Source organism: Microcebus murinus, chromosome 25 (genome assembly GCF_040939455.1).
Source record: "Microcebus murinus isolate Inina chromosome 25, M.murinus_Inina_mat1.0, whole genome shotgun sequence".
Lineage (NCBI taxonomy): Eukaryota > Metazoa > Chordata > Mammalia > Primates > Cheirogaleidae > Microcebus > Microcebus murinus.
The window spans coordinates 13,213,148-13,235,908 of record NC_134128.1 but is presented as its reverse complement, the minus strand read 5'-3'; the positions used below and the strand labels follow the sequence as shown (position 1 = coordinate 13,235,908).

Sequence of the window (22,761 nt, the reverse complement as noted above, 5' to 3'; positions counted from 1 at the left end):
GAAGTGCACCCTTGGTTCCACCCATAAACTTAGGCACACCTACTTTCTCACCATGTTTTGTACTATAAAAACCAAATACCAAAAACACTGCCATAATGGAATTATTGTGGCATTTTTTCAAACACTAAAGAGAAACCATTTTTAACAAGTGCATTCCATATGATAAGCATAAACCCTAGCACAGAGTCAATATTCAACAAACATTTGTCAAGTGAAGGAAGTTTGATTTTAGACATGGTAGATCTACTAGGACACTCAATGGAGAATAAGAAGTTACTAGAGGTAAGAGATTGGCATCTGGGGAAAAAGGGTAGGATCAGAAGTATATATACTGGAATTAGCCACATAAAGGTTAAGTTGAGAAAATGAAATATCCATAAAAGTAAAAGCAAACAGGACCCAGGGAATTAAGTTTCTGGGATATAAAACATTAGAGGGGGAGAGAAAAGAGCAGGAGATAACAGGTAAAGAAGGAAATGAAACTATCAAAGAAAGAAAAACAAAAAAGAATCATGAAGAAGAAAACTAGCACAGTGATTTATCAAAACAATATCAAGAAAGGGAGCGGAAGTTAGAAGGAGGGGTCTATTGCCAGACAGTACTAGGATCAAAGGAAATAAAATTCTGAAGAACTGATAGTATTTCATAATTAGAACGTTACTGATAACCTCGGTAGTCCAGAAGAGCAGAGGTGAAAGTAGCTTTGGAAGTGGTTAAGTAACAAGCGAGTGCTGAGAAAACTAATTCCTTATTACCAGCACAAAAGATTTTTGTTCTGATATTTAAAAGCAGCATCAAGCATAAAATTACTCATCATAGCAGGGAAAACAGTACTAAACTAAGAAAAGGCAGAAGCGGTATCTGAAACAAACCTTTGTCAGTAACACAGAATACAGAAAAAGCAATACTCCAAATTTGTTTCCCCACATTGCATACTGGTCCAGGACAGCATCTTTTAATTCTGATAAACTTCTGAATGATCTTTTTCTGGGGGGAAAAAAGAATTAAGTATTGGTATTATGATTAGATTGACTATATTCAAAAACGGGAAAATTTTTACGTTTTCTTTTACATTTAAACATACAAACAGGAAATTTTTGTAAATTTCTCAAAAGTTCAAATACAAATTTAGCCATTAAAAGCTAAACGTATTTCTGACAACTGTCACTACATATAACTTACACCATCAAGACAGATATGCCTACTTAGCAGGGAACCTCTTCATCTCTTAGGCAAACTGTCTGGCATTAATAAATTCTTAAATAATATATAGTTATTTAAATAACAGAGTGGCCCTCTTGTAAGAGGGCTTAAGAACAAAGAAAACTTCATTTTTTAAAGCCTGGAAATTAACAAATATCTGAATGCCATAGATAAGATATACATTTGTGGCTTCTTTTAAAAAAAATGTTAAATTTCAAACCAAATGCCACCTATAATTCTATCAACATAGCCATCCTTACCTTTTATCTTGTAATAAAAAGTTTAAATGCTCTAATGAAAATATGGGCACTCAATAAATAACACAGAAAGCATTTTCAGCAAATAAAAATTCTAACATTTAGCTCACTAGAAATCTTTATATTCATTTAGGACAGAGAAACACTAAAATAAAATAATTGTTTTCACTGTAACAATGAAAAAGCTTTTAATGTTTTTTAAAAAGTATTTGAGTAGTTAATTTAGGAATAAGAATAATTTAAGTATACATTTACAAATTATTCTTTAATTTTGAAGGCAAATGAATCTTCAAGCAATGGATTTAAAAATTAATGTTAAGTAGCGCAGTGCTATATAAAACTAAGAACCTTTCCACAGTATGAACAGACTTAAAATGGCAATGTGTCCACAAGGTAAGTATTTTAAATGTTCCAATGTTACTTACTGAATTAATGCATGAAATCGCTCAAAGCCAAGCTCTTCGACAGCCAAGGCAGCTATACATAAAAGACACTTTTCAGCACTACACATGGCAAATAAATGACACAAGATACACACAGCAGGCTGTAAATACTTTCAGGCAATCAAAACTTTCCCTATTCCTTACTCCCTTAAAATTCTCAGTTTATGTTCAACTTTACTACAACATGAGTTTATGTTTCAACATCTTAGTTACCGTGATTATAACTAAAATGGATATAATACTGAGAATGTAGAAGGGTGATTAAATAAACATTTCTTTTCAATTCAGTTATGCTACGGTAGTTTATAAAATATGAGACATTACTGATAATCAGTATGTCACACATCATTATAATGTGTCCTGCACTTTGAAATAATCTTTCAGTTTATAGATCTAAGTAAAATCATCATAATCATCTTCCTTATAATATAAAATCTCTAGATTTAATGCTCAATTGTTTAACAAATTGTGTAAAACAGGCATAACACTTTTGAAACTACACAGGTTCAATGACAGCTTTAAGTTTGTTTCCTCGTTTATTTGTATAACTGTTAAAAAATTTTCAGTAACTTGATTATTAAGATAGTACAAGTATAAATTTAAAAAAAAAAAATCAAAAGGAAGCATTTTAATCAAAGGTAAGTGCCCTTAGTGGGCACTTTAAGTGCCAGGCCCTTTTCAAAATGCTCTACAAGTCTTACCTCATCTAATGTTCAAAACCATCCTATTGTCTCCATTTTAGACAAGAGGAAACTGAGGCACAGAGAAAAATCCTCCCAAGAGCACACAACAATAAACAGAGCTGAGATTTCAATCCAGATAGCCTTGGGTCCAGGAAGATAGTCTTTAAAGGTATCACACATCAATCAAAATGCCTAATTTATCACAATGTGAACAATTTCACACATACTTTACAACAAATTTTAGTACTTTCAAACATAAATTCTCACTACCGAGTTGAGGAAATTGATTCGTTATGAGTTCAAAATTAGAAATCTTTATTTACAATTTAAAATGTCACATTATGCTAGCTTTTCAAAGCCTAGTTTTAATTTTCAAGTGTTTCAAATTACTTTTTAAAATCTTTCGAAGTCCAAATGAATTAAATATCTTTCGGTTTATGCGGGAAACAAACTGAAATTGAACCTGAGTATTCGCTACTGCGAACAAGTGTGCATTACCAACAAGCCAAAAACTATACACACCACATAAGCCAATGAAATTAATGTTTGTACAAAATGTCAATGTCATATTAACAAGAGGGGAAAACACATTTAAAATTTCAGGCTAAAATAAAAATTCTATCTAATCTTTTTCAAATTGTACTAACTGCTCTACAGTGTTTGATTACCCCAATAATCTTACTGGGTGTAGTATGGAAGTAGACATAGAGATAATAATTTAGAGAAAAGAGGCAAGCAAAATAAAAAGCTTAGCAGGCAGGGATGGTGGAAAAATATAAAACACAAGAAAAAGAACATAGCTGGGAATAAAGGGAAGAACAGGTAAAATAGATTGTTATATGGAATAAAACTTTTAATGTAAGTTCAGTTCATTTGTCAATATCTAAGTTAAATTCTCAAATTTTCAGTTAACAAAAAGTTTCAAATGTATACAATACTAAAAAGATCTAAAATACAGTTTTACTTCATGCCAACTTTAAAATGAGACAAAAGCTGAACAAGAAAATTACTAAAACATATTTTTCAGAGGGAATTCCATGCAATATGCTCATCTAAATTAGGTACTGTATTATCAAACTTAATGTGTTATAAGGCCATTTAAACCTAGAGCAATGTAACCCATCACTACAGAAATGTACAGCTTATTCCATACTAAACACACAGTCTACTATTAAGATACTAATGAAAAATGTTACATAAAAAAAGAGATTACTGTTTTCTCGCATGTTAATATACAGACTGGCTTTAAGGACATATTCTTTAACACACCTTTAAAATAGTTCAACTATTCCTCTCTCAAAATGTTAATATCCTAAATAAAACTATTAAACGTGCTTACATGCAAACAAGTAAAACTTTGTTTTAAAATAAACTTTAATGACATTTTGGACTGTTATCCTTGTGAATATTTTCCACTTGTCTTCAAATGTCATTATCAACTCTAAAAATATGTTAAATTCTTTTTGAAAGGCTATGTTTGAAAGGTCTAAAAAGGAAATGTCATTCAACTGTTTAAATTTTAAAAGTTATTTCTTGCACATGTACTACTATTAGAATTGCCAGGCTTAAAGCAGTTTAATTGCAGAGGTAGCAGAGAGAAGACACGGACAACACAGGGACATTGGAGCCTACGGAGGCAACAGTGCCTTATAGATATTCCTATATGGAAAACAAAATGCATATCACAGGCAATTGAAATGTACTTTCTAGAAATGAGGTATGTAATTTCTTTAAAAAACAATTCCCGTAGAGATGAGAGTTAATAGAATGTGTTGTAGATGGAATAAGTCACTTATTCAATATAGGCACTTGGGATTATCAATTATCAAAATCACCAACAAGCAAGATTATTCCTGAAAAGCAAATCAGAAAAGCAACTCTTTTACATAGCTTCCATACCAGCAATTGTCTCCATTTTACTAGTTCAGTCTGCTGGTTTTTAGTTCAATTACATAAGAATTTTCAAAGGTTAAAGAACAAAGAACATATAATTTTTATGAATAATGAGAACAGCTATTACTTATTTTAAAGAGAAAAACCTTCAATCAAAGTGGAGAAACCTAAAGCATTATTAAAACACATAATTAAAACTACCTTAAAAGTCCAAAATGTTTAGGGTGAAAACAAACAACATGTAACGAAGGAAAATGTCCCCACTTTGCTCTAGGAAGCAACTACAGATAAATTTAAGATATTTTCTGATGTCAAAAAAATCTTTCTCCAACACCAAAGAAAACATTAATGTATCTGAAACTAAGGTATATAAAAATTTGTTCTTTAAACTTTCTAAATAAGAATTCTAAAGCTCAAAAGAGGTTATCAAGCAGAACTAGAACAATTTTAAAAGTTTAAGATACTTTTTTGCAAAAATATCTTCTAGTAATTAAAATAATTGAAAGGGAAATAAAAAATATTAAGGTTCAGTAATTAAGCTTAAGCTAGAAAAAAGATATGTTATGAAAATTTAAAATATATTTTCCTTCAAAATGTTCAATAGTTTCATTAAAACAAAGGTATAAGAAAGTAAGTACTTCAGGAAATAAAAATGTATCTTACAAGAATGTTCCACTTGGCAACTAGACTCTGCAGGACTCCCAGAAATACTAGCAGTTTCCTCAGTTGTCTTTCCTCTTAACCATGAAACCAAGCAGTATGATCCAGAGTTGTCACAACAAGCACTTTCTAAAATATCACATAAGGTATGACAAAGGAGTTCCTTCTGCTCTTCCTCTAAAAATAACCAAAGTATAAGTTATAATGGTTTTCTCTGGAAAAAATAAAATCCTGTCATGAATAAAAATATTAAGAATGTGTTAATTTAATGATGAAAATCAAGCATCTTAAGAATGAGGAAAAAACTCAACAGATTTTAAACTGTATTTTAGAAAAATGTGCTTGTCGATTAAAATATCACCACTTTAAATAAAGCTTATGAAATAGAAAAAGAATCCTGAAAAATGCAGTAGTAAACATTATAAGAAAACATATGCTACTTGGAATACTCTGACACTGACTGTGCCTTTCTTAAGTTACTAATATACCATTTAAGCCATTGGTGGTTCCTTCTCTGCAAAACCAAGCATAACATAAAGGCCAGTTGAGACCTCTAATTTTTTTCCCCACTGCTAACTTAGTCTAATGTCTTTGAGCACTCTGTCCCGCAGGGATAAGAATAATGAAATAACACAATGTCAGCACATACAATATCACAATCCATTACATTAGCAGAGCCATAGTGATTATGCCACATAATACAGACTTGAACCTTAGAATTTTATAGCAAATAGCACAAATGCTCAGATCATCTCTTCCTGAACCTTAGCCACACTTCTTTTCAAACAGTATTGCTCTCCAGAAGTAGTACCACTTTCTGAAATTTTCAAATAAAGGGGATAAGACGTGTATACATTCTATACAAAATTTTACGATACAAAGTGGTTTCTGTCTCTCTTAATGGATTAAAAGTTCTTTGAGGGCAGGAAATGTGCCATTTTATAACCACCACAGCATTTATGACATTTATGATAATGCCTGAAATATTTTAATCAAAGTGAATGTATTTATAATAAATATTATAAATTTTATTAATAAAAGATTCATGTTAATAATAGTGTATCTTGAATAGTTTCTTCATTACTAACACTTATTTTGTATTTCAGCTACCAATTAAAAAAATGGCAGATACCTTAACTCCTAAATTCAAAATCATTACTAGAGTCTATGGTCATGGTTTGGAATAGAAGCTGTTATGTCCTTATTTAAAAACCTGGGGGTTGTAATATATCCTACCTTCTTCTAGAAGTTATTGTGAGGTTCACATGAAATTGTCTAAGACAGGTCTTTGTAAATTGTCAAGTGGAATGCAAATGTTTGTTATTATTAGGCAGCACCATGCATCTGACTTAATCTTGCTGCAGAAACTAAGATAGCTTCAACTGCAGTTTAATTCAAAATTATCTGCAGAATTTGCATTGTGTAAGGCATTACGCCAAGCATAATCCTGAGTACTTCCTTTGAGCTAAATAAAAAAAAGAAACATAAATGACTATTCTTTATTGTATGCCATCATCTAACAGTTCTGGGAAATGCACTACTTTTTAGCAAGTGGCCAGAGGTTCATCCCTTAGTTATATTATACTGTCTTATTAAATCTCTTAGTAAGAAGCTAAATTTGGAAATATATATTTTAAACTTTGGAGTTACTATTCATGAAATTTTCTGAAACATTTTAAAAAGAAGCCTCTGAAAACAAATCCCACTGATAGTTTATTTTTCAGATACACACACACATATATATATATACATATATATATTTTTTTTTTTAATTGTCTTTTTTAGAGATGAGGTCTTGCTCTGTCACCCAGGCTGGAGTGCAGTGGTGTGATCATAGCTCACCGCAGCCTCACACTCATGGACTCAAATGATCCTCCCAAGTAGTTGGGTCTGCAGGTGTGAGCCACCACGCTTGGCTGGGATAGATAATTTTAATTAAATTATTGACAATGAATGCTGTATAGATCATCTTTAAAATAGAGGATAGAGTAAAAGTTTTAAAAGGCAGCTGCCATACCTGGACAATCCCGCCAAGAAGACTTCTCAGAAGAAAACAGGAGCTTCTTCAAAAGAAATGCCTTTATACAATTAAAGCAATAATTAGAAAAATGCATTATAAACATGTATCATTAACTTTAAGATGGAAAAAACTAATTTATACCTCTTTCCTAATCTTTTGAATAATTCTACAAAAATTTAAAATGGTTTCCCTTCACATTCAACAAGAACTGTGCTTAATATTGACTCAGAATATACTACTATAAATTTGATTCTTCATAAAATTAGTCTTCTTCCACTTTACATATTTTCTGACAAGTACAAGAACTGACTCAAACACATAACTGGAAATTACAGAAACTTACTGCTCCATTCACAAAGTGAAAACTCTAAGGAACAGCAACAAATGTATATTTCTCTTAGATTCCTTAGGGTAAAAAGAAACGTAAATACAAAAGTGGTTCTGTTCTCTTAGCTCTGATCTGTGACATGAAAATACCACCATTAGAGTCATCACTCGACTCTGACTCTCAGGAGCTCCTAACTTCCTAACTCAAAAAGCTATGGGATTCATAAGAAAAACATTAATTTCTAAACTTTCCCTTAAGTCAACTATATTGCATTGGTTATTTCACAGAAAGTAGTTAAGCGTAGAACAGTGTTTCCTTCTCAAAGTGTAGTTCAATGACACTTGCATCCTAGTCACCTGTTTGTTTAAAATGCAGATTCTGGTGCTCCACCTATAAAACCTGACTCTCTAGAGGGCAGATCCAAGGAAAACAGTTTACTGTGATGATTCTTATTCATATGTGTTTGAAAGCATTAGCGTATATTAATAGATTAGGAGGACTGCTTTTATTCAGATAGCCCTAGGTTTGAATCCTGCTTCCACTATTACTAACTAAAAATAGCAGTACAAACTCTAAAAACTTGCAATGAAGATTATATGAGAAAAATCTATGTAATGTACTTAGCCCAGTACCTGGCACTAATAAGCAATCGATTTAAAGTATTTTAACAAAAAACTAAGTAATATTCTATAGGATTCACATAGGAATAAAATCTAACAAATACTATAATCAAGTATTTCTGATTTTCCCCCAAATTACAACAGCCGTAAAATGTAGTATATAACTACATTACAAAATTTTGGAAGTGGGGACATGCATTATTTCACCACTAATACAACCACTGTCAGCATTTTGATATAATTCCTTTCAGTCTTTTTTCTACATTTTAGATTTTATAACAAGTGAAAAGCATATAGGTATATGATTATGTTTTCCATTTTTGTTTTTCCACAGAATTCATAACTATAATTCTTAATCACTACTTGTCTACCGAGCTATTTACCAAAATTTACTGAATTATTCATATTTAAATTAAATTACTTTACATTAGGTTGTTTGCATTTTTTGCTATTTTAAATATATGAGCTTCTTTTTAAATATAACTTTTTACATATTAAGGATTATTTCTTTAGGAAAGATTCACAGAAGTACAACCAATGCATCAAAGAGTCTGTATTATGGTTCCTACTGTAATGTAAAATTCCTTCCCAAAAGTACAAATTTATACTATAATAGCAGTATACAAGTGTGCCAGCATCAGCCCACCCTTCCATGCACTGGCAATTATAATTTTATATTTAAAGAAGAGAAAAAGTAAAAAATAGAATCTAATTACAGTGTTATTTTCACTTTCTTGGATTCCTAGTAATGTTGAGCATTTTGATTCTTTTGCTGTACAGAATAACTCCACCTGTTCTGACTGCATATTTATGCCCATTTCACCACTGGAGTCTTAGTGTTTTTCTAACCAATTTGCACAAGTTCATTGTATAAGACAGACAGTATCTCTTTATTACTAATACTCATTGCAGAAACTTCTGAATCTGGAAGTCATTCTTTCTCTTAGAGTATTGATAATACATTAATTTTTAGTTTTCCTGTGGTTAAATATAATTCCAAGAATATATTTGACATATGGTACACGACTTAATTTTCCCCTCAAATTAACGGTACAAGACTTAATTTTCCCCTTAAATTAACCAGTCACATCAATGGCACTTAAGAAACTTCATTTTATTTTACCATTAGTCTTAGTTCCTTCTTTATTGTGATACATTCTTGGTATATTGTTATGTGTAATAAAGTCTACAACTGTATTATCTATTTGGTTCCATTATTATGCCTATCTTTCTGGTATAGCATCATGTTCAAATTTTTATAGTTTAAAAAAGTTTTAATATCTGGACTTGCTCATTTCTCTCATTACTCTTATTAACTTAGTTTTGACTTTTATAATAAAACATTAATATGAACAAAATGGTGTTATTGATTAAAAAGATTTATTGGACAAACTAAATTACTACGTCAAAAATACGTAAGGGTAGGTTCAGGATTTTGAACATTACAATTATACTTTGTTACATAGCACCCTACTTACAAAAACACTATTTTTGAACAGCTATTTTTGAAATATACTGAATTTTATAAAACAGGAAACTCCAGTGTTATATTTTGCATTTAACTACATTCATAGACCGTCAATAAAAATCTTACTGACCAAGAGGGGCAGCATTTATATGATCTAATTTATATATGCACAGAACAAAGAATCTTCAAATTCAGACAAGATTCCTACTAACAACCAAAATTTGCCTCTGTTACTCAACAGCAGTAATTACTAATTTATACTTAAATTTCAGTCTTTACATTTTGTAATTTTAAGGCAAGATTCAGACAAATTTTTCATTTTTTTAAATAAGTCCACTAATGCAAAAAAAAAAAAAAATCAACTTTACTCTTTAAAGACATAAAATAATGACCTATAAAGGATATATTTTTGAGTCAACCAGGAAAGGAGAGTTTTTTTTCCTTTAGAGAAAAACATTTTTAATAATGTAAATGTATAGAGCATAAGGTTTGAGAGACAGATTTACTTTGTAGCTAACAGTTCAGGAATGTACGCTTTATGCTCAATAAATAGATATGATATTAGATATGTATTTTCAAAACATGATGATTAAAACAAATAATAAATTATACCTTCCTTTTTTATCAGTTTTAAAGTTACTACCATTCATGGACATTGTCAGCATTATAATAAACTGAAAATTGAATGCCTAGATTTACCAATGTAACAGTTTATAGCAATCAGCCTTTGAAATTCAAACACTGTAACACATTGAGATTCAAAATCCAATAAAGACATTAAGATAAACCCTATCTTTTATGCAAAGAAAAAACCTTTGATTTTTGAAATTCTGTTTGAAATCAGTTGGTACCAATTTCATCTAGAAAGGCCAAAGCTATAGCCCAAAATAGTAGACACTGCCACCTTATTTTTTAAAATTTTAAAGTTGTAGGCCATGAAAATATTAACTCATCTTCAGTATTTTAGGAAAATAATTTTTATAAACAGAACAAATGAAAACAATACAAAATTACTATGACTGCATCTATCTAGAGCATAAAGGTTATTACTTAATACAATATATTAGAGCAGGTGCCACCATCAGTAATTCCTCATTTTCTGGAGTCAGGGAACACCTAATATTTTTCCTTCAAAATAAAAATAGTCAAAAGGCTACTGCTATACAACTCAATGTCTGAATTCATTTTTATGTTGGAGATTTATAGCAATTTGCATGAGCAAAAGAGTTAAACAATCATGTTTCATGATTATATAAAAAGTAAACATTAGAAAATGAAAAGTCAGAAATGTTTCAACACATTGTTACCTGAACAGGTGCAATAACAGCACAGGGGCCACCTTCAAATTGTTCTAATGCAGATCCCTCTGATTCACTAAACACAAACCCTAAAAATGAAAGCAAGTAGCAAAAATTAAAAATATAATTCAAATAGTAGCTAAGAGAATTTTTCATGTACTTTGTTTTAAGAAAGAATACTTATCACAATAGGAAAATATCTGCAAGTCATCAGACACAGTGGTTCTTAAGTTTTAGGGGGGGGGGTCAAGGAACCTTTTTCAAAAAGCTATGGAACCTATGCTCCCCCTCTCAAAGGTAAGTGTCCGCACACACGCACACAAGCAATTTTGTACTGAGGGACCCCTCAGGGGCAATAAAGTGTGGACTTGAGTGAAAGGTTGCTAAATCTGACTTTTACATAATTTAATTTGCTCAAGGAAGACTACTGTGTTTCCCCGAAAATAAGACAGAGTCTTATATTTATTTTTCCTCAAGACGACACTCTAGGGTTTATTTTCAGGGGCTGTGTTTTTTTTTTTTAAGTACGGTATAACAATCTACATTTATTCAAATATAGTTAAGTCATCTTCTTCTGGAACATCATCATCATAACTCTCCAAATCCCAATTCCATCTTGAATTTCTTGTGACTCTATTTTCTTTAGAACCATTGGCCCCAATCTCTCATGTGGAGCAATAGAGCTCTCATGGTGCAGATGAGAAGGGCTGCTCATCTTCTTCACTGCTCCAAGACGACATGCATGGGTTGTGCAGATAGCTGCGTAGCCACGTTCATCACTCGGTCTTATATTCAGGGGAGGGCTTCTATTGCCCAAATGCTTAGAAATCCTGCTAGGGCTTATTTTATGGGTAGGTGTTATTTTTGGGGAAACATGGTAGCGTACTGAACTCAAACAATTTTTAGGACTCTTTCCATGCAGTATCTTTGTATCATTTCAATCTTTGAGTCACAGTCTATAAGCTAAAAATTAAATAGCGTCATATATGGTGCTGATATTGTCTCTATCTTAATTTAAATATTACCCAGCCAGCACTGACTGTAGCAGCCAGGAGAATCCAGTTATTATCTGGATAACCTTGCGAAAATTATTTCACCCCCTGACGCCTCAATGTTCTTAATGTTAAAATGATCACTTCCAATTCCAACATACTGGGAACAAAATTCCATTAATTGTTACAATTCAATCATTCAGTCAAATTCAAGTCAGTTTGAGTTAATGAACATCAGATATTATACCAATCATCGAAGGCACATATTCATGAATGACACAGTTTCTGGTCTAGCAGAGCCAACAGTCCAGTGAAGGGAGACATACAACATGTATTACTAAAAATGAATAAATTAATGCTATAACAGAAGACTGGAGAGTGATGTGGATAAAGAAAGGAATGACTTACTCTGCCTGAGTTAAATCAGAACAGATGACTTTCAGGCTGATCTTGAATAGGAATTTGCCTGAGAGGCAAAAATGAGCAAATGAATCAGGCAAAGAAAATATCTTTATTAAAGGAAAAAGGTTTTCTAAGAGCCAGGAAAGCTTACGGATCAGAGGGAAATTTAAGGTAGCTACAGGGTAGTCTGGGCATAGAGAGGAGGTGGCAAATGGGAGGTGGGCAGGATTACAGGAGGTTAATACTGCAAAGGGCCCCACCACGATTCACAAGCAAAAGTCTTTTAGTACAGTAGCAATATGATCATAGTGGATTTCTTTTTCCTTTTTAAAGGATCAGAATGGTGAAGGGGTTATTTTAACAGCCCAACAGAGATTGGACTGACCTAATAAAAGCAACATTATTGTGGAGAAGAGAAACTATATCCAAAGGATATTTCTGAGGTAAAATTAAGATTTGATGAGTATGTGTAAGTGGGGCAATGGCTTGGCACAAAAGAAATAAGAGCTGCCTCTGATGTTTCTGGCTTGAGACACTGGATGATGGCAATTGAGATAAAAATTGTAGAAGGATCCCATTCCATCCCACCTCCTCTCTCTTTACCTTCAATCTCTCTCTTCCAAACTGCTTTAAACATGTATCTCACGTATTTCAAACTGGAAAAAACAGAAAACTCTCAAGATTCTACTCAAGACTCCATCATTCTTGTCCTCTCAAAGCCCACCTAGTCACCTATACATACCCCATCCCAATTTTCTTACCTCACAATTTATTTAACTCTCAATAATCTGGTTTTCAACCTATGACTGCATCAAATTCATTCTCACTAAGGTTCACTAGTGTCCAATAGAAGCTATTTCTCAAGTTATCTATTCAACCTCCCAAAGAATCACCTGAAACGCTGACCACAAACTTCTTCTGAAAAAAATCTTTGTCCCTTGGCTTTTTGATCTCTCTAGTTCCAAATTTTCCTTTTCTAGTTCTTCTCAGTCTCCTTGATCAACTCCTTTTAAATGCCAGTATTTCCCAGGTCCTGGCTTCAGGATCTATGCTCTTTTTATTCTATACATTCTTCCTAGGTAATCTCATCTAGTCCCAGGATTTCCATTACTGGTTACTACCAGGTAATTCTCAAATATAGCCCAGCTCAGAACTCCAGACATAGAGTCTAAATCACTTAACACAGTCCCGTATAATCTTGTTTCTGCCTGTATCTCCATACTGTTCCAATTTTAGTATATGTACATTCTTTCTCTTCAGACTCCAGGCATGCTGAACTTCTTTCAGTTCCTCAAATATTCCATTTTCTCTTCAGTTTCTTACCCTTTGTACATGATATGTTCTCTCTGCCTGCAACACCGGCTAACCCTTTTCTCTGAAAAATTCTGCATTCTGACTTATTAAGTTTCACCCTAAGATAAAGGGCTCTTGGTTCAAGGCTCCTAGTCCATTCCTATCCCACCTTTCCTCCACCTTATAGTTCAAACCACCATCATCTCTCATCTGGAATGCCATTAAGAGTTTCCAACCTGATCTCCCCTTTCCTCTCTGCCTCCTCCCAACCTCCATCTAGTCACCAGAGTTGCCAGAATATTTTAGAAATGGAAAACAGATTTTGTCACAGCCTGCTTAAAACGTTTCGCTGCAACTAGAACAAAACCCAAACTCTTCTTTTTCACGGCCTAAAAGACACTATATGATCTATCAATCCAAATGACCCTCAGAGTTCATTCTTATCATCATATCTGCAGTGACCTTCAGTCCTTAGAACATCCCAAGGTCTTTACCTGGGGCCTGGATGCTTGCCATTCTGTCTGTATGAAGTGTTCTTTCCCTACTCTCTTCATGTAACTAAATCCTTCTTATTCTTCAGTACTTAGTTTTAGGCATTAACTCATCAGAGAGCTATTTTCTGACAAGCCAATGTAAGCAGTCTCTCCAGCATCCCACAGCACAACTGATACTTATCATAATATGTAATTATTATTAGTTTACTTGTTTATTGTCAGCCTAGCTTTATGAGTATCTTGCTGATTTTATTGACCACTGTTTTCCCATGGTGTGTTGCATACCTATTGCTCAATTAATGCTTGTTTGTTGAAGTTTTGGCAGGGAAGATAACGGGGTGTTTGTTTCTAGGAATGCCAAGTTCAATTTCAAAATGTGAGATAACTATTTGGAAACATTTAGAAGTAGGAGATATGGGTCTGGAGCTTAGGGCAGGAGTTAGGATTAGAGATAACTGTTTGAATCATCCTAAGCATGTCACTTGAAGTGAATGAGAGCATGTAGAACAAAAATAATGAAGTTGGAAACTTTAAAAAGTGGGCAGAGGCTGAGTCAGAAAAGTAGGACTGACAAAGATTACAAAGGTAAAAGTAAAACAAATTAAACGAGGGCCTAGAAAGGAAAAATCAGAAGCAAAGAATAGTCAACTGATACAAATGCCACTGAGTAAACATATAAATTAAAATACTGGATTAAGCATGTCCCTGCCAAGGCTAAAAAAAAGAAATTTAGACTGCTAAGTAGAGTAACCAAATTTTAAAGGGTTGAAGTATAATTCAGATTAGATAAGAGAAAAAGTAAAAGCAATCGACAGTTGGCCCTCTATATCCGTGGGTTCTGCATCTGTGGATTCAACCAATTGCAGACAGAAAATATTCAGCGGGAAAAAATGGTTGGGTCGGCACCAAACGTGCACAAATTTTTTTTTTGTCATTATTCCCTAAACAATACAGTATAACAACATAGCATTTACATTGTGTTAGGTATTGTAAGTAACCTAGAGATGATATCAAGAATACAAGCGGATGTGTGTAGGTTATATGCAAATATTATTCCCTTTATATCAGGGACTTGAGCATCCCAGCATCTGAGGATTTCGGTATCTACACAGGGGGTCCTGGAACCAACTCCCCTAGGATACAGACGAACAACTGTATTTACCAAACAATCTTGACAGAAGGGAAAAAAAGAATTGTTATTTTTGTGGATTGAAGGGCTTGAGTTTAAAAAAAAACAAAAAAAGGAAAAGCAATTATGTGGAAAAGAGAAAGTTCAAGGTCTCCAAGTCCTCAAAGAGAACTGAAAACTGAGAAATGTGCTCAAATGTGGCCCACAGACCCCTGCTGGAAGTCCTAGAAACTCTTAATTTTTTCATAATATTACTAAGACATTATTTGCACTTTTCATTATGTTGCCATTGACAATGATGGTACAAAAGCAATGGTGGATTAAATTGCTGGTTTCTTGGCACACACCAAGGCAGTGACATCAAGCTGCACTAGTAATCATCCCACTCAGACAACACTACCATACCCTCACACACCCACAAAGCCAATTTAAGAACGTCCTTACTGATGCCGTAAAAACTACTAATTTTATTAAATCTTGACCTTGAATGCAATGCCATTTTTTAAAATTCTGTGGGACACAATGAAAACTACTCACAAAGCATTTTTACTACATACTCAAGTATAATGGTTGATCGTTATCTTAAAAGCACATGTGTAGTTTTTGGAATTTCAAGCTGAACTAGCTGTTTTTTAAAAGGGGGTGCTATTTTTGCTTTGAAGAATTATCTATAAACTACAATTATGCAGACTTGGGTACTTGACAGACATTTTTTCTCAAAAATGAATTAAGTGAACTTGACGCTTCAAGGAAAATAACTGACGGTATTTTTGTCAGTGATAAAATTTCAAGTTTTCAAGCAATAATTTGGAAAACTTGTGTCCTCTACTGTTATTCTGATGAAATCAGTGGTAACAGTAACAAATGTGACTTTTGATATTGTATAATGAAATACATTAACATTTGGGAGGCTGTTGTAAACCAGAAGACTAATAATTTCCAAATGTCTGATATATGATGTTACGAAGTAATGCACAGGTAAGAGATCTATTCAAAGTACAAGACGGGCCAATGGATTTCAATATAGCAGAGAATGTCAAGTTCATTGATGTGGCTTCAGATTCCATGTTGCAACTAATCTCTCAAACACTACCACTTGTTTATGGTATCAAGGAAGAATATCCACAATTATCTGAAAAGGCTATTATCATACTTCTACCTTTCCCAGTCACATATGTGAGGCCAGATTATCCGCATATACTTCAACCAAAACAACATACTGCAACAGACTGAATAGAGAGGCAAATATGAGAACCCACATTTGTTCTTCTAACGAGCTAAGCATTAAAGATATTTGCAAAAATCAATGCCACAGATTGCACTATTCTTTATTTTTCATACTGAAGTCCTTAATATTTAAGAGTATATAAAATGGGATCCTGAGTTAAAAAAAACTTAAAAGCCACTGATGGAGGAGGAGAAATAAATCTTAGAGGGCTTTTAAATTAAAGATATAGGCGAAGAAGTGGTGAAAAGATGTCACCTATTTAGAGTTAGAAGAATGAGAGGCTAGAGAATTGAGGAAAATGTTAATTCTGAAAAACTTAAGAAAAGCTGATAAAGAACTAAGAAGCACTGAGGGTTTGGCTCAGGTTTAATTACTACATTTATATTGGTGCTGGACACAATTTTCTCCAGCAATACGCATCAGTCTGGGAGATCGATGAAAGGATAAGTGGAGAACTGGAAATAGGTAAAGTGGATTAAACAAATTTAATAAGGACAAGTGATAATATTAAGACAAGTAAATTTAAGGATCAATGTAGGAACAAGAGATGAAGCCAAGAGGCCTCTGCTGTTTGCTCAGCTCTTCCCCCACGGGGAATGAGGGCCCCTGGTGTTTTACCGAAGTGCAGAGGAAAATTAGGCTCTGCCACATTTTTGGTGTATGAAATAAATGTGAATTAGTGATGGATTCTTGCCTTCCTTAAAATTTTTATTAATGTAATGTAATTTTCAAGATCCATGGTAGGGCTTCTTCTAGTTAGGATTCCATTACAATGAGTTGTTTTTGCATTTTGAACATTAGAACCCCATGGAGAGAATTCTGGGAAGATTAGTTTTCTGCCAAATGCTGTTTAATTCCAGTATACATGTTTGAGAGTGTTAATTGATAATGGACAAAGGCTATTAGCCTATTTCAGCTAAATGAAAATTAAATATTCTATCTTAAATCAGGACTATACTAAGTAGGCTTCTTCTTTTATAATAAGGCTTTACTTGAGTTTAAATTTCTTAGGACACAGAGTTACTTTTCTTGCCAAGTACGCTCATATTCAAATTATTTCCTGTTTTTAAAGGAATTAACTTATTACAAAATGGCTGTTTTTTTCTGATTAGATCTGAAATTTCCCATCCAAAGCATCTGATCCTATATATACAATTTTGTATCACATCCCATAGTACTACAAATCACAGAATTCTTGCTCAGTTTCACATTTTATAACTCATAACTAGTTTAAATCTGAGCCATGAACCTCTCTGCAATTTTCCAATCTCTTATTTTCATATTTCTTAATATAAATACATACATCATTCAAATCAGTGATTTGACTATTACAAGTTAAATGATCTTGGTTGAGTCAAATATCTGAACTGGACCTCAGTTTCCCCCAAAAAGTGAGGATAACTACATTTGTCCTTTGCTATCTTTTAGGGTTGTTGTAAGGATTAAATAAGATTTGGAAAACTATAAAGCATAATACAAATATAAGACATTTAGATACTTTGAAGTCTTTGAATTATAAAACACATTACTCAAAGCACCAAGAAATTAACTTTGTTGTATATGCTTACAAATTGTGGATTTTAAAAAAATTGACTGTTAAGCAAATTATGATTTAAGTATGTTAGAGAAAGGAAAATCTATACTTCAGGGAAATAAAAGGCTTCCAACAACAAAAATCTCTCAAATGATGTGATCCACAGTATTAGCCTCACTTTGGAAGAAAAATTAATGACAGTAATACATCATTTTATTACTTTAGTAAAATGTTAAATCATGTTATAGTAAACACCCAAACATACTTTCAAACATTAACCCAATTATAACTTCTAACACATTTTATACATATATTTTAACTGATCCCTTACACTTTTCCTAAATTATTAAATCTCATGTTTTTCATATTACATTAAAAAAAAAACTCTCCTATACTGAAAGCCCCAAACTCTAATATTAATCAACTACACCATCCTCCAAAACCCACACTGCTACAAATAGTAAAACTGAATTTCTATCTGATCAATTTTTAGGTGAACTAATAATTTAACGCTTTGAGGAACAAAAAAAGGGAAAAATGGTTTCTGAGGGTTTATAATTTCCACTGGGAACTGGCAAACTACAGTCCTCATCTGCTTTTACCAAGAACGTTTGGAACACAGCCACACCCATACTACATATGGCTGTTTTTTGCTGCAACAGCATAGATGAGTATTGAAACAGAGACAATAAAGAGCACTGGATCTCTGCAGAAGTTTGCCAGCACTGAGCTAGATAATCAATACTTCAAAGAAAATAAACTCTGAGTAAGTCAAAATGTTTTCATTTAATACTACTTCTGTTAGGTCTCTAGCTGATTCTCACTTCAGTTCTGCTAGGATGTGGTCAATCTCACCTCCTCCTCCTATTTCCACTGCTATCCTAGGACCAGCCACCTTTCTCCCCTGGATTACTGCAATTGTCTCCTATCTGATCTTGCTGTCTCAATCTACTACAGTCTATCCTCAAACACAGTAGCTAGATCACCCCTTTAAAAACATGTCAAATCTTATCTCTCCTCTGCTCTGAACCTTCCAATGATCCCCATTTCCCTCAGAATAAGAGCCAAGGTCCTTACAATGGCCTAGAAAGCTTGTATGATACAGGCCATGTTATTTCTTACAACATCCTTTATTACTCTCCCTTTCTCATTCCCTCTCCAAACTAACCTCCTTCCTGTTCCTTGAACGATATGCCAAGGATATTCTTCATTAAGCCTTTTTTATAATATAATGGCCATTCCCTCTGCCTGGAAACAGTCTTTCTACAGATATCTGCATGACTAGCTTAGTGACGCCAAGTGTTTGCTCAAATCTCACCTTAAAACGAGGCCTACCCAGGCCATCCCACTCCAGAATTCCCTAATCCCTCACCTTATAACTATTTATTGTATACTCTTACTTTACATTATGCTTATTGTGTGTCTTCCCTCCCATCCTACTGAGTCTCAAGTGCAAGGGCCTGGAACACTAGTAGAGTTTGTGTGAAGAAGAAAGAGAGAATAAGTAGTGCCAGTAAGCTACAGAAGTGAAAAATATATATATATTTTTAAAGTACCATAGGCAATTAAGCAGAAGGAAAGCAGGAAGGAGTAAAGCATACATTTTTAAGTTAAAAAAAAACAAAAAACACCAATTTCAAGCCTTTAAATTATGTGGCTTATAGCTTTTAAAATAAAAGTTGACCAAATACAAAACAAAAAGAAAAGTAACACCTCATTCCATATTTTTTTAAAGAAAAGGGATTTGCAGAAGAGAATTATCTAAAAATGCCAAATCAATTAACAATGTGCCACTCCTGCAGCTTATCATTTGAACAATCTCAAAATAATTTAACTTGACCAATGTAATTTCATAAATAGAATGTCTCTCTAGATATAACTTTATATTTACTCCACGTTTTATACCTGTATCTTGTTTCCAAAAGACTGAGATTGTAATTGTCAAAGCACAGTTAAAACCTATGAAATAAAGCCAGAGTTGATGTCACATTACTAATGCAGCAAAGCAGTGTCTTTTGCCTCTTGCCATAATCCCAAATGACTGCTGCAGCAATATTTAGCAATAGTCGCTAAGAGTGAACGAATGAATAATACAGCAGTTAACATACCAAAACCTGCAAGAGCACCTCATTCAGACGTTAAAAAGCACATGTTTGGTTGCCTTAAAATACTGATCAATGTATAATAAAACCTTGAAGAATTACATATCCACAATATAACTGCACCCTCTGAAAAGCAGAAGAAAAAGAAATCCTATATTTTAAAATGGTATTGATTGAACTCATCTTAAGGAACTTCTGCATGATTAAATGTGGCAGAACATTCTAATAAGTCATTATAAAGTTTTATTTACGATAACGATGATCAAATAGACAATATTTTCTTGTATTATATATGGAAAACCACAGATAGATCTTTGTCTTAGTTCATAATTGTTAATTAACTGCTTTTTAAATTAATGTAACAATAGCTACCATTTATCAAGTGTACCATGTCAGATAGTGTGTTGAATGCCTAAGAGTATTCACATGGCCTTTAATCCTCACAACAACCCTATAAGGTTGACACTACTACTATCTGCATTTTACAGAGAAGGAAAATGAAGCTTAAGTAAATTAAATAGTAGGAACCTACAACCTGGGTACACCTACTCTGAACACTGGCTGTTAATCATTATTAGAACTACCTCCTTGAGTCTTCCTTGAATTTCTATCACCGTATAAATATATACAAGGCTGAATATCACCTATATTGTGAAATATTTAATAAATGCTAACTGATGACAGCGGAAATTTTTCTTAATCCTTCATAGTTGTATTTTAGAGCCGTTCACTATAAAGATAAAAAAATCAAAGTGGGAAGTTTTAAAATAAAATCTGCAAATGTAGGTGCCCAGGATTGATTAATTGACAATGAATGTTAAAAAGCGCCAAAGTAATCACATGTAGGGGTTAGAAACTCAAAAGAAAGGAATGAAAACAGAGCAGTAATAGGAGTTGGGACACTTGGAATTCATTTCCAATTCTCTCAATTTGTGCAACCTGGCCCAGTCGTTTGCCTTTACGACTCATTTTTCTCACCTGCAAAACAATAGTGATGGACTACATAACCCGATTTACCATAATATATCATGATTCTAATTTTATCCGCTCTTAACAGACATATATGGAAGGGAAAAAGGGATTACTTAAATCCTGAATTTTTGTTACAAAATACACATTTTAAAATAGGGATTTATATTTATTATGCCACAATGTCTCCATATCCTTTAGGAACAAGTGTTTTCTAAACAAATGTTTTAATAATAAGTGTTTTGTATACATCACTGATCTTCTGACTCCAAAAGCTATGATCTTAACCTCACCATAACCTTTCTTAAGACACATTAAGTAATGTGTTGTTTGCGTTTTACTAATCAAAACCTAAGTATTAGGGATAATTACTAGTACAAGAAGCCCAGCACAGATCCTGGCACGGCACAGGAATTCAATAAAGTTATTTGTTACTTGTACTATTAATAAATCTTATATAAGTAAAAATCTTGTCTAAGTTACATGAGACCGTCAGGAAGTGCTGTGATCCCTATTCCTTTTTAACTGTAATAGCTACTAAACCCTCTCTGAAACCCCTGGGCCAAGAGGACACTTTGTAGCAAGCAATATCGTGTTTATATGCCGGGGACCACGCCTAACCACATAATTGCCCTACAAGCAACAAAACTGCTTTCTGGAATTAGCCACCTTGACTTTTCCGTGGATGTCGCTCTCTCCAAAAACAGCCCGTGCGCCAATAACATAAAGCTCTGCCAGAGGGCAAAGATGCAGACGGCCGCGGCACTCCGGGAGAAACTGACACCGGGCCACTTCTTATATCTTACTTATGTAAGAAGTCTTCAGTGTCACACACCGGAGCCCAACAAGGGGGCCACCCCTCTCCCTCCCTCCCTCCCCGGGCGCAGGGCAGCCCAGAGAGTGGAGGAGTCGCTTCGAGTCCCAAGCACACAGCTGTAACCCTTCTTCCCCCACAAGCTCTCCCCTAGGGCTGGCAGGGCGTGTCTACCAAGTCCAGTTTCGGCGCGGAGAACCGCGACGGGGACAAAGTGAGGGGCACCCGAGGGGCTGGGTCAGGAGGCGCCACCGCCGGACTCCCGCAGGGCAAAGGAGGCGGCGGCTGGAAGTGAGAGGGGAGCCCAGCCGGGGTACCTTGCGTCCAGCGGCAGAAGATGGTATCGGAGAGCCCGGGGCTGCTCTTGGTGCCCCACACCAGCTCCATCAGCTCTTTAGTCAGTTCGGACATGATGGGGTACCGGCGGGCGGGTCTTCGCTTTCCGGACTCCTGCCCCGGAACATGGGGAAGGGGCAACCTCGGAGGCAGCAGCTGCGGGACGGCGGCGGCGAGCGAATTGGAAGGTTAGAGGCGAGGAAGGCGAAGGGGAAAAAAAAGAGAGAGAGAGAGACTCGCAGGGACCGCGCCTGTCAAGCCGGTCCCGGCGGCAGCTAGTAGTTTCCCGTACCGGAAGTGCCGGGGCTACTTCCGGCTCCGTTTTAGTTCCCGCCCCCACGCCCAGAGGGGCGGGAGTCGCCTCACCGGAAGCGAGCGTGGGGGCGGGAAAAGCTGCGGGAGGCGGTGGAAAAGAACTCCGGCCTGAGTTGTGTGTGGCACCTTTAGGTGGTGTGGGAGTTTTGGGGTTGGGTCGACACGTTCCGAGGGTGTTGGTATATTTTCTGCTTTCCTGGAACACCTCCTCCCGGTGAGCATTGCTCCCTTGGAGGCTCTGAGGGCCCCAGCCCTAGTGGCTAGAACATGTGCCCACTCC

At 34.6% G+C, this 22,761-nt stretch overlaps 1 protein-coding gene across 5 annotated transcripts in view; it reads right to left on the bottom strand.

Annotated features, from left to right (window-relative positions):
- Positions 1-22,487, bottom strand: part of MINDY3 (MINDY lysine 48 deubiquitinase 3) — a 71,743-nt gene extending 49,256 nt beyond the window's left edge. For 2 of the 5 annotated variants that reach the window (XM_012737958.2, XM_075997560.1), the window contains exons 1-6: positions 22,148-22,487; positions 10,883-10,962; positions 7,157-7,217; positions 5,143-5,316; positions 1,886-1,937; positions 873-987 (exon numbers count right to left, since the gene is read on the bottom strand). In XM_012737958.2, coding sequence (XP_012593412.1) covers positions 873-987; positions 1,886-1,937; positions 5,143-5,316; positions 7,157-7,217; positions 10,883-10,962; positions 22,148-22,241 — 576 coding nt within the window. In that variant the 5' untranslated portion in view covers positions 22,242-22,487. Of the gene's footprint in view, positions 1-872; positions 988-1,885; positions 1,964-5,142; positions 5,317-7,156; positions 7,218-10,882; positions 10,963-22,147 lie in introns of those variants that run through there. The other 3 variants (XM_012737959.2, XM_075997561.1, XM_075997562.1) reach the window with 3 other exon arrangements.
- Between the last annotated feature and the right edge of the window lie 274 nt (positions 22,488-22,761).